Source organism: Gekko japonicus, unplaced genomic scaffold (assembly GCF_001447785.1).
Source record: "Gekko japonicus isolate JY-2015 unplaced genomic scaffold, Gekko_japonicus_V1.1 scaffold387, whole genome shotgun sequence".
In the NCBI taxonomy this organism is placed as follows: Eukaryota; Metazoa; Chordata; class Lepidosauria; order Squamata; family Gekkonidae; genus Gekko; species Gekko japonicus.
Genome location: NW_015170900.1, coordinates 1,057,551 through 1,070,567, shown reverse-complemented (window position 1 = coordinate 1,070,567; position 13,017 = coordinate 1,057,551). Strand labels below are relative to the sequence as shown.

The following is a 13,017-nucleotide window of genomic DNA, read 5'->3' as shown; positions in this document are numbered from 1 at the left end:
CAAGGGGGGGGGGAGATCAAGGGGGGATGGGAGGTGGAGCAGACGGGGGGAACCGGCAGGGTGGGGGGGAACTTACCTCCTCCTGTTGCTTCCTCCTCTGCTTCAGAAGTGTGGAGCTCCCCCCCTGCGAGTATCGCGGGTCCCGCCCCTTGTTATTCCATATTGTTATTTTGCGAAATATCCTTTGAGTGGTATCATAATATAACCAAAATCACTTTGTGTTTCCAGATAGGATAGGACAAGTCATGTAAGTGTATTTTTTTGCTTGCTTTATATTTATATAGTCTGCCTTCCACGCTGAGAAGAAGCTGCATTTGCTCAAATTATGGCAATGAACAAAAGTTTTAAAAGATGAATACTTGTACAAAGTAAAGGAAACCCACCACCACCACCACCTTGGGGAAAATGCCTCTATTCTGCTGAAACATTCGAGGTTGTGCCAGTACATTGAAACTGAAATATACCCAGAACAGTTCTCCAGTTGTCTGTAAGCAGCCCTTTGACTGGAACTCGGCCCCACTGAAGAGCTAATACCCATATTTCATGGGTAATGATAACATTTATGACAATCACTTGACTTGAAGCAAAGCAGGTACAATGGCGACTTCATAAAATAGATTACTGTGGACCATTCACCCGGTTCTCCATTTGTCATGGTCAAAATGCAGGTTCGTGACATGCTTGTCTCTTCTGATGTCTGCCGAGAGACAATAAAAAGCTGTCGTTGGCTGTTGATGGTCTGTACGAATGGAGAATTTCAGAGAAGACAGAGATGATCTGAGACCTAAGTGCGAGGAGTATTTTCGTTAAATATTTTTAGAGAACACTGCTCAACCTAATCTGTCTCTTGAACGCTGTATTTTCGGGCCATAGTTATTGTTTGCCTTTCCTTTTAGGATAAAAATAAATGAGTTTTCCCTCAGAAGAAACCCTCTGGTGTCTGATAAAGAAGCTGCTTCTTGTGTTTGACAGTGAATGCTGACAATATAGATATGGCAAGCCTCTTTTCAAATCCTCTTTATGTTTCTTGGGGCTGGGATGATAGCAACGATACTTCGGGACTGGAATGATTTACCTATAGCAGCTGAGCAGCTATACCACAAAGCAGACTGACACCTTCCTGCCATTTCAAATCAGTGCAATATCTACCTGCCGAAGTGTGGGGTTTCAAGCAGCCGAGTAATCCTGCCAGTGCTTTTGGATTACAGCATCGCAGGGATGTAAGAGCTACTGCTCGGTTTCTATCCATGCCAAAAACCATTTCTTTAAAAACGACCTTGCAGTTCCAATGAGTATAATGAGACCGTGTAGCAACCAGAATGTTAGCAGCTGCCCAGTGTAGATATATGGAGCCTGATCCAACCAAAGTAAAACCGTTTTCAGTTCCATTGATTTCTGAGGGAGAGATTTAATCACCTGCTTAACTCGCCAATTGGAATCAATTGAACTTTTTAATATTAAAAATACATTTGATTATACTTTTGCATTGCATCTTTTATTCTTTTGCCTCTCTTTTATTCTCTTGCCTCTCTTAGCTGACTTTGAGCACAAGACAAGAGCCACTCTGGTCTTTCCTGGTAACAATGAATGCAGTAAGGGACAAGAAAAGGAAGGGAAGGAATATTCAAACCAGAAAAGAAATGAGGGTTACCTGAAAATGCTATCGTCATTACTTAGATGTATTGTTGAAGAATACATTTACAGTATTCTTATTCTACAATATTTATGAACATGTATCTATAAAACAAACTAACAAAGATCAACCCAGTAGCAGACACTTAAACCCCTGGAGGTGGAAGGTTTCTATAGGCAGGGCTGTTTTTCTTTTTTTCCAGATAGGAGGTTTTCATTCAAATACATCAGCCTCACCCCTAAGGCCTGAAGAAGCAGGGAAAACTTTCACCACTTGGTTCTGCAGAATGTAAAAGCTGGATCTTAGATTGTTTCCGTTTTGCTAAGCAGCCTACTTATGGCAATAGTTTACATACTTCCTGCTTTCAAGGAAACTTTTCCCGCATAAACTTCCCTGCTGAGAGAGAACTTGTCTCTTGTGTTTCTCTGCACATAGCATGGCATGTAAACCTAACCTGTGCGTGACACACAAAATAATAATCGAACAAACAGGAAAAAACACAGCTATATCACTTTCCCTCAAAATAATACCCTCCTCACAATATTAACTGCAAAATGTGTACCGAACAGCCTTATATTTCTTACAGAAGGCAAGCATCCTAGGGGCTCAGTGCACTTCCTTGGGCAAGTCTTTCCACAACACAGGATGCACTAATGGAAAAAGAGTGGTTTCGTTCTGTGGCAGGACAGACCATGCGTGGGAGGATCTGTGATGGCAAATGGGATCAGAATATTAACATAGTAAAACACTGGGATATAAAAATAGGATTCCAGACAAGGCAACTTTCTTTATATAGCTACATTAATGGTGTGTGTGTGTGTGTGTGATACAGATGGTAGTCATGCATTCAGTGAGACCCTTGTGCTTGCTGATTATCCTCCAACTCCTTAATGTTCAATTTGATCCCTGTTTGCCCCAGTTTGTTAGGGCTTGTGGGAGAAATCAAGGATCAGGGTGAGCAGTATAAAACAACTCTGCACCGTTGGCTTTCAGAAGCCATTACAAATGGAGAGAGCAAATGCCCCATTTGCTCCCCAAATTCCAGAATACCACCCCAAGATCAGCCTCTAAGGGAGGAGGGTGGCTCCCATTAAGGACCATCATTTTTAAAAACTTCTGTGGATGAGAATCACCTAGTAGTTTTCTCTGAATTTCATGACTAAGATTTATGTCACAACCAGCAGGAGACCAGCTTTCCATCAATAAAACAGGAGTTGAACTTTTTAGAAACAGAAGTTCTGGAGTCCAGTACTGTGACTGAGAAATAAATAAATTTGTTTGTATTCATTACAATTATCAGATGTTTTAAAAATAAACACATGCCTTTTTGAAACAGTTCTATGAGAATATTCTTTTTATTATTTTCAAGAGGCTTTTGCTTTTCAATAGTATATATATGTTCTGTTATTTTCAAGTGCTCTTGGCATTTTTCAAGTGTTCGTCATCGAGATGATAGTCTAGCTGTTTCATGCAAGCTGCCCATCTTTATGCTTAACAGTGGTTTGTCTGGTTGCATCTATTAATACTGGAAGCTGCTCTCAGGGAAGGTTTGGAGAAACACCCGTCCATGTCCATAAACCTAGTACTTGGGATCTAGCCTTTTATTATCTGTCTTAGTAGCTGTTTATCCTCCTCCTCCTCCTCCTCCTCTTCTTCTTCCCACCTTTCTTACTGAGACTGAAGGCAGATTGGTGCAGTCAGACTGCATAGGACAATCACGGGACAATACAGTAGTACTAGGATTACAGAAATGGAGAACAATGCAAACAACAAACTATCTTGGTCAAGTTATACTCCAGACAATACAGACAGTAGATTACAAAGTTGAAGACAATGCACTAACAGCAGGTGATACCTACTGTCACTACAATGATCATCAAGGATATTTGTTTAAAATAGTTATAGATTTTCTTTCCCCACACCAAAGCAGTTTCCAAGAGTATGCAGAAAACATATGTGCCATTAACACAATAAAGCCATAAAACAGGGGGAAAATCATTACCATGATGGCCTCAATATGATCATTAATGAAAACAGTTTGAATCCAGATCTGTAGTCCAAGCAAATAGCCATGAATTTCTATAAAAACCTTTCCAGAATAAGACCATTGTACAGATTCTCCTTATTAATAGTAAGAAGGGTGGTCCTTACCTCAGGGGACAGCTGGTTCCAAAGTACTGGAACAGCAACTGAAAATGCCCTGGGATGACCAGCCACAGACCAAACATATCTGAGGACAGGGACAGAGTGGTTTGAAGAGTGAAGTTGGTCCAAAGATTCGTAGTGACAAAGTATAGATTTGGATCCTGTCAAAAATCTCGACTGACAAAAGGATTCCTGTCAACAAAATGTGACTTCCTCCCTCCCTCCCACTGCTGTCTGAAATGGCTCCCAAACTGTTGATTCTAGGGTTCAGGGGACCACCAGGAACCATATAAAGCAAGAGTTAGAGATCTGCCATGGGAGGAGGGAGCTGGTAAAATTCACTCATCCCTTCCATCAATGGACGATCTATTAGGATTTCTATTGAATTCAGCAGTGGAATATTTATTTTAGCAATGTTGCAAACTGCTCTGAAGAGAGGTTGAAGGGGTAACCAGCACTGAAATAATCAAATACTCTTGGATTCATTATGGAAAAAATTGTTTGCATTTCTTGAGACCCTTCTGGAGCTCAGTGGACAAAAGATTTGTACAATAATAAACCCATACTATATCATCAATGTATCTGATTCTCAACATGGCCACACTCGTGAATACTTAAAACTCGAGAGTGGGAGCCATGGCTAGACAAGACAGATCTTTCTCCAAACGTGAGAAAAGCTCCTACCCAGGTTTGAATCCCCATTCTTCTGTGGTACTCACTGGGTGATCTTGGGCATATCACACATGCCCAGCGTAGCCTACCCCACATCTGAAATCTAAAACAAACAAACAAACAACAACAAAATCCCACAAAACATTGCAGGGTTTCTCAAATGATAGGAGAGCCTATAGCTTTAATATGTGAATGCCATCAGTGACAATTGCTAGGTGGCTACAACAGTACTACCAGCCTTCAAGTCTTGGTTTCTGTCAGTAAAAACACAGGGAGGACTCTTTCCAGGGTGGTTTTGGCCTTTGAAGGACGATTCATTGGGGTCAGGTCCACCAGCAACTACCAGGCAACTTGCCACTACCCAACTTGTATGACTCACCTGGCCCTGGCTGCTTGCCACTGTCCAACAGTAGTCATTCCACAAAAGTACGGAACCGGATGGAGGCGGTGCGACGGCGAGACGATGCATTGCGGCAGAGCCTATGGGACGGAAGCCGGAAGCTGCAGTCAGTGTCAGCAAGCTGCCATTGTTTTCCCTGTACTCTGTGTATGTGCTCGTATGTTTCACTATGCTCTGTGTGTATTTGTATGTGTCCTTATTCTTTGGGTATGCGCTTGTTTGCTTTTACTTTCCCATGTATGCCTGTTTATATGCTTAATTGCATAGTTGCAGGAACGTCCGTATCTCTCAAGGCCACAGGTGGTTGCTGGCGGCAGTATTCCCTCTAAGCTGAGTTAGTGTGAGCTAGCTCACAGTTTTTTAGCCTCCAGCTCACACGTTTTTGTCTTAGCTCAGGAAGGAAGGCTCCAGAGCAAACTAATTTATGCAGCAGCCAAATCGCTCGCTCACAACTTTAATGCTAGTAGCTCACAAAGTAGAATTTTTGCTCACAAGACTCTACAGCTTAGAGGGAACATTGGCTGGCGGGTAGGAGCTTGGGTGATCTCATGGCATTATCCATGAGAAGCAGTATGTTATGAGTAAGTAGGAGCGTTGCTTCCCAGGCTCAATGGCGCGCGTGGGAAGTCCCACAATTGGGCCTCAGCTTTTTGAATTTCCTATAATCTATTGGGATCCATGCTTATGCCTAATTCTGAACAGTGATCCTGTTATGCACCTATTGCTTCAAATAAAAGTAAAACCTTTTCTACAAGTGTGTGCTTCGTTGATGCGATGGGAGTCTGACAGTTAGAAGCGGTCGCGCGTCAGAGGAGTCCACCAGAAGCCTGCTGGAGGAAGCCGCCGGCCAGCCTGGGGCGCCAGGAACAACATCTGAAGCCCGCCCGGAAAATCAACAAAGAGAGAACGTGTCACTTGGGTGTCGGTAGGCAGCCCCTCCCCCCTTCGAATTGTGGCCCTAGGTTAGGACAAAAACTACATAGTAGTATACCTGTAAACCGCTCTGAGACCCCTTAGCAGTTAAGGGCAGTATATAAATCGAGTTCTAAAGTAAAGTATTGCTGTGAGGATAAAATGGAGGAGATATGAATTGTGTGAACTGCTTTGGGTACCCATTGTGGAGAAAGGCAGGATATAAATAAGGTAAATAAATAATATATATAACTGAAGATAGGGAGCAGATAAAAGGTAGGTTAGTTTCTGGCTGTTAGGGAGAAAAGGAAGCCAGAAAAGGTTATGCTATAGTCCAACTCGCTCAATGACTCTGGCTTACAGTCCTCAGGGGTGGAGCCACGGTTGGTGGCTGAGAGGACCAGAGGGACCAGTACTACAAAGGTGCTTGTGGATAATGTACCATCCTTGGCAGAGGCAACCCTGCCAGAGCCTGCAAGGGAGAACTTGCCACCAGCCCTGAGATAATTGCAGGGTCTCCGCTTGTCGGGATTCAAACCCAGGACTGTAGTGTCTCCCCCCCAACCCTCTCCCAGTATGCAGGAAAGGTGATGGCAGAAGGCCTGGGCCAAGGTGATGCAGAGGAGGTGAAGTGCTAGACTAGCTGCTACCAAACCCCACTGTAGAGCTAGAGGTTGGTGCTTCCTTGCAGGATCCTGGCCAGTGCACAGTGCGGCCTCAGGAACTACAGCACCTGCCAGCTGTGCAGCTGGGACCCATTACCTCCCAGTGCCCATGCAAGTTCATGTGCATACACACTCACCCACACTCACACACCTTTCCTGCTTTTCTCCACACTGGGGACTAAAAGTGGTTTACAAAGAAACACAAAAATACAATTTGTGCAGCCAACCAACTGGCAGCAACAAAATGCGTAGTATGACTCCAAGCTGTGGACTGGTCCTTGATCTATTGGCCCGGTTCACTCAGGGCTACGGGCTGCAAGGCATGGACTAAGTCATGGACCCCGACCTCTTTGGCTCTTGCTCTTTGCTTTTCCCCAAAAGTGTTGTGCCTTTGGCCACAGCCAGGCTTAAATACCTGTAACTTTAAGGACAAGGGAAGCTCAGCCCAGATCTTGTTCAGCTAGAAGACATATTTTCAAGACCTCTCTCCCCTGCTCTCACACTGATACTTCTCCTTCCTCTGGCCCTTAGTATTCTTAAAAGAACTATTTCAACATCTTAGCAAGGCACAAAAAAACCCTGAGCTATCAGCTATTACAGACTTTGTATTTTCTTCCTGGAACTTCATATCTATTCCGCGAGAAAACATGATTATTTGATGGATGCATTCAGGAGATGAAGACATTTAATCTGCTCATTGTATATGAAAGGCATTCCACAAAGCTTTACATTAGGTACACAGAGGCTGTTGGTGTGCGGAGCAATGAATTCAGCATTTGTAGATTGTCTTCCTATTTCTTCGTTTTCATGTAATTTTATTTTGTCTTTGAAGTATGTAGGGGAGTCCAGAAGGGGAAACATTTCATTATGCCCATGAATTATTCAGTTATGGATCTTATTTTAACAGTACTTTAAATGGCTTAAAACCTTTCCTTTTTCTAGTTTTTCTCTGATTTCTTTCCTGGTGATATACTATACATCTTAAGAGAAATAAAGTTGTTGCTCGAAATATATATAAATTTATATAAATACCTTGTTTTCCAACACCTGTGCTATTTGTTGAGGATCTTCGCGCTGGCTTTTTTCCATGCCCGTCCCATAACCCCCAGTATAGCATTTTTTGGAGTTTGAACGGGACCCCTTGCTTCCTTCTTCGTCTGTAGAAAAGCTGGCTGGATCCCACCCATGGCTGTTCTGAAAGTAAAGTGGGGGAGGGGGTCACGTCACATATGTGGCCCTGAGCTTAGAAGAACACTGAGATACAAATGCAGTAGGTAGCTGTAATCCTCTGTCACATATGGATCTGGCCAATCACAAAAATAATTTGGTTGGTGCCAGTGCATTATAAGCAGAAAGGAAATAGCCACTAGCATCCTTCCATAAGTGCTTGTGTGAGATATCTCACTGTACTACAACAGGCAACTATCACACTTCTCATGCAGGAGTTTACATGCTTCCACTTAGAGAAGCAGAAGGATATCTTCAGAAACTTTCACATTTTTCTTATGTAGCATTTTCATGTGAGATGTAATATAGTCTTCCATGAGCAGAAGATGCCTTGTGGAGAAGCAGCTTGGGGATCAACCCCATCCCTTCCTTATTCACGACAGACACAACATGTTGTTTCCTTTAAGCTGCCCACTGTGATTTGTTCTCTTGCCTCCAAATCAGGATTAAGCTACAAGTTGGAAGCATGGTCCGAAAGCGTGAAAAAGAAACTCTAGTTTGTAACTCAGACGAAATGACAACCTGTAGCTTGGTGTAAATATGCAGGTGATTAATTTCGGGGCTGTATGCTAGAGAAGAAAGGGGGGGAGGGATATGAGCTAGAAGATATCTGGAGCTCAGGTTGTAGTGACAAAATATGATCGCTACATTATGTTGATTGCTTTTTAATGTTCTCTTTTTGCCCGTCTGTCAGGCTGAAAGGTGACACACAAATATTTTCATGCAAATAAATAAAATTGGAGCTCTCTGTGACCTTTTACGTCCCTGGGCCACTGTGTCATTAAATAATTTTTAAAACCTCATTCATTGCAAGTGCAAAATAGTAGTCCAAGTTTCATAAAATTCTAATGTAGCAATCCAGCTGATTGATGCTCGAAGATCGCAAATTTAAGTCTGAGTGAAACCAAAATCTACTGCTGAACAGGAAGCCAGACACAGTAAAAAGCCTAAGAACTTGTTAATAAACATCTGGGATTAATGGAATGTAGATTCATTATAATGTTTGCAATCAAAGCGCAGAATGTCACAAACATTAGTCAAGACTTGGTAACAGTATTGCTGTAATTGGATGGTAATTTGCATCATTTGAATAAGGGAACATTGGATCATACAGAAAGATGACATATTTTCTGCATTGTTAATGGTAAACAAGAGAGGGCAGGCAGCTTATCATTCATTGAACAAGTGAACAAGACCTAGATCACTCACAGTCTGTTAGAAGGCCATGTTAGAAGGGCTGTAAGTGGGTGCCAGCAGAAACGTAGGTTGATGCTTGGCCATATATAAAAAAGCATGTTTGGGCATAACAATTTAAAGAATATTGAAGGGCAGAACTGAGAAGATCAGTAGCTGAACCTGCAAGACCGTAGAGGGGGATACTGTATTATACTTGAATCTGAATCTTTTCCCCAAGACATGGATGCATCCGGTACCTAAAGCATCCTTTAGCTCTACCTTGCAAGTAAAAGTTAAGGCAATAACCATCCATCCTCTGCTGCACTTACTTGTTTCTCAGCAGACTTCCCAGTTTTCTTCCTTTGCCATATCCATTGCTTTGCGCCTTTTCAGTTGGGTCTCCTTTGCCCCACCCATAGCCCCAGGAGAGGGAGGAGCATAAATTGCAGCTGACATTAGTACTACTTTACAATCATTTCCACAGCCTTACCGGGGTGTGTGTGTTGTTGTTACTTTGTATATCCCCCACCATTCTCCCCAGTGGAGACTCTAGGCAGCTCACATTATTCCCCTCTCCTCCATTTTATCCTCAAAAACAACCTTGGGAGGTAGTTGAGGCTGAGTGTGTGTGGTTTGCCAAAGGTAACTCAGCAGGCGGCCATGGCCGAGGGGGGAGATTCAAAGCTCTCAGATCCTAGTCCGACACTCTAACCGCTGACCCCCTAACACAATTATTTTGTACTGAATGGAACTTCAAGGAGCAACACCCACAGAGAAATTCCTCCTTATTTCCCCAGTGTCCATGGAGACCACAAGCAACATCCCATGGATGTGCACTCCCATAACCCAGAAAACTGGGGATCCCGGGGGACAAGTGTACCAATGCATTGTAAGAAAAGTGAGCAAAATGAGACACCTCTTGAAAACTAGCTCATTGTTGCAAAAAAAACATGTAACTAAAACTAAATAATGTAAGATTTTGAGTACACAGAGGACTAAATCTCTCTCTCTCTCCCACCCACCACTTCTGTGGTAGTTAAGAGCTAAGGCGTGCATCCGCAACCCCAGAGACAAAAGAGACAAAACTTGTTCAGAATTAGCTCTTTCTCTGCTGAATATTTTTTTTTACAAAACTGTTAAAAATGATTTTCAGAAGCTAAAAGAAATTGCTTTGAAGAAATTCCTTTGTATTTTTTTAAAATTATATTTTTACAACACATTCTTGAATCTGAGGGTCGCAAATCTTTGTAGTGTGTGCAGATGCTAGGGAAAAAAATATGGGGGGAAATAAAAATACCCAAAGTATGAATCCCACCTGTACTGCTCAATGGCTCTCCCATAGAGTGGATTTTGATCCAAGGAGCAGGACCAACATTCAGTTGCAAAATCCATCCTTATGGGATTTTGCATTTATGCCTCTGTTTTGGACTTCAGTGGTTTCTAAATCTTCTGGTTTAAGGTGAAAAGAGGAAGAACCACATTTTTGTATGCTGCTGCAAACCTTTCTGTTTGGATTATTTGACAGAGCGCAAAGAAATGACAGGGCCCACTTGGTACTGTATGTTAGTGATAGAGATGCAAGCAAAATAACAGTAGCTAACTACTGAGATGGTGAGTGATGAATTGGGGGTAAAAGAGGGAAGGTAAGTGAAGGGGGATTAGCAGTGGATCTTCTAAGAACACCTGGAGAATAAAAATCAGAATGGACACAGGAGTTTTATAACTTTTAATCTAGAACCATTTGTTGGACATATGCAGTGGTATTGAGCAAATAATAAGTATTCTTAAATTGCCTTAACTCACAGTCCTTTGTGTACTTTCTTGAAAACGAACCCTATTGAACTCAACTGAATTAGTTTCCGAGTGAATATATGTAGGACTGGGCTGTGAAATGCTGTGGTACTTTGATGAGACAGAACTGCAACAGTGAATCGGCTCCTCTTTTTCTGCAACGGATCTAGTATCTGTTGGGCTGGCTGTTGCTATGAGGACTTCTACTGGGGCACAAGGGAAGTGTCACAGTATGTTGACGCTGTTGTACAAAAGTTCACTTCCATGTGTCTCTGTGTGCACAGCAGGAGTTAAAGATGTGCGCACTAAAGAAAAACTCTGGTAAGAGGAAAGCTGTGTTTTAAAGTTTCTAAGGGGCTATTTCAAAGTCAGTGGAGAGTTTTATTAAACCCTTTGCTGAAGCACTTCTCTGAAAGTAGCAATTAAGTCCCCCCACCCCAAAAGGACATGTCAGCACTCATCTGTCAGCATTTCTCTGGAACTTTGATGGGAAATTTCTTCTCCATTTCTTTCCTCCTAATCAACTTACAGCATTCAGTGCCAAAAATTTTGCGTGAAAATGGTGTAAGGACCACTCCTCTGAAATTCTCTTGCTGCCTTGGGCAGGTTCTTTGGAGAGGTGGTGCAGGAATTTTCAAATAAACACCACCATTTTGAAAATCAACGAAAGTAGGGTATTTTAACTTTGCGTAGATGCCTGTGATTTTTTTCTTTTCAAATTAATAACTATTTAACAGCAATGAATTAAAGAATTCCTAGTCCTAGTACTGGTTTTTCAAGGTCTCACAGAAGTCTTTCTCGCCAGGTCTCCTGAGATCCTTATAAGTAGAGGTACCAGAGATTGAATCTAAGATCTGCATCAAGGACATATGCTTAGTTATGCCCCTACAGCAAGATTTGGAGAAAGATGCTAGTCTATGAAAACACATCTACTTTGCTTCCTGAGAGCTGCTTATTTATGTGATAATAACCTTTTTGAATTTGAACCTGCAACTCAGAAAACCCTTTCCTAACACAAGCATAAGTATGTGCTCAAGCTGACATTTTTCTTGAGCCTGAATATAAAGTTATCCCTATATTTCCTGGTCAATATGCATCGTTGGACTGGCCTTATGGACCTTTGCTCTGATCCAGAAGTTCTTCTTTTATATCTTTAGAGCCTCCTGTTAATTAATCAGAAGGATTTTCAGTACAATTCTAAACTGTTACATCCTTCTAAGTCAACTCTGCTTACGATTGTACTGTTTGTATATTGCCCGAGGACTATGCATGGTTTCCAAGGAAAGTCTATGCATGCTCCCTGAGCAATATTAAAGAAACCACCCCTGTAAGTTTTTGTTGTTCTTGTTGTTTTTGTAGAAGTACAATCACTGGTCTTTATCTGTTCAGCTCATTTTAGTACCTACATACATATGCTGAACATTTTTTGTGTTTCGGATTTGTTTATCTTCAGTTCTGTATTCTTCCCTTGTTTTACAGGATGTTTTGAATAATTTGGGCTCCTGTGACCTGGATGAAGATGACCTCATGCTTGACTTGGAATTCCTTGAAGAGCAGCACCATCATCGTTCCGGTGAGTCGGACAAATAAGCAACATTGAATGTCTTGAATATTCTTTTTATATGTTAACTTTTCATAGAAAGGAATTAGCTAACTACACTTTTTAGGAAGCAGTTAGTAAAATCTTCTAAAAAGGAGATGAGTGGGTTGTGTATATAGCCATTTAATGGTTCTGTTGCCTTTGAGAAACTGGTCTCTCAACTACAGATACTGCTTTCTTGCAGAACATCTTTTATGATGACATTACATGTGGCGATCACGCTGTTTCACTATGGGTCACTTCATGAGGCTGATTGTCAAACGGTAGAGACACTTTTGCAGACGCTGTATTATCCCAGTTGCTCAGTGACTGGAGGCTCGTTGGTTTTCCAGATGCTTTTAATGCCTAGTGCCTCCAGGGTAGCTGTTGAAGAGCTGTCACAGATGCTAATGCCACTCTGTTGTGTGTGCATGTTGGCGTGGTGCTTAACCTTTCCCTCCTGCTTTCATTGTTAATGTCTTTAATCGTAGGCCTTGCCATATTAATTTCTCTTTTCCCCACATTTAACTCTTGTGCCGTGCTTCTGGTTCCATGTCACCTTTGGTTTAAAACCCCGTGTAATCTGGAATCTTTCCAGATGACCAGATATTTGAGACAAGTACTTCATAAGCGATGAATAACTATGGTCATTGCTTTAGAGCCAAGGGCCCAAATCTTTTTCACCATGCCGGACCATGCAGGCACCTTTTGAATTCTGACACAGGGTGGTGGGCGCAACAACAAAATGGCTTCCACAGGAGGTGGAGCCAACAACAAATTGTTGGGGAACAAGGTCACACAGAACTGTCAGAGTAAC

At 42.1% G+C, this 13,017-nt stretch overlaps 1 protein-coding gene across 2 annotated transcripts in view; it reads left to right on the top strand.

Annotated features, from left to right (window-relative positions):
- The window catches only part of CCSER1 (coiled-coil serine rich protein 1), a 934,040-nt gene that overhangs the window by 57,754 nt on the left and 863,269 nt on the right, over nt 1–13,017 (top strand). For both annotated transcript variants that reach the window (XM_015418598.1, XM_015418599.1), the window contains exon 3: nt 12,101–12,194. In XM_015418598.1, the coding sequence (XP_015274084.1) occupies nt 12,101–12,194 (94 nt within the window). The remainder of the gene's footprint in view (nt 1–12,100; nt 12,195–13,017) is intronic.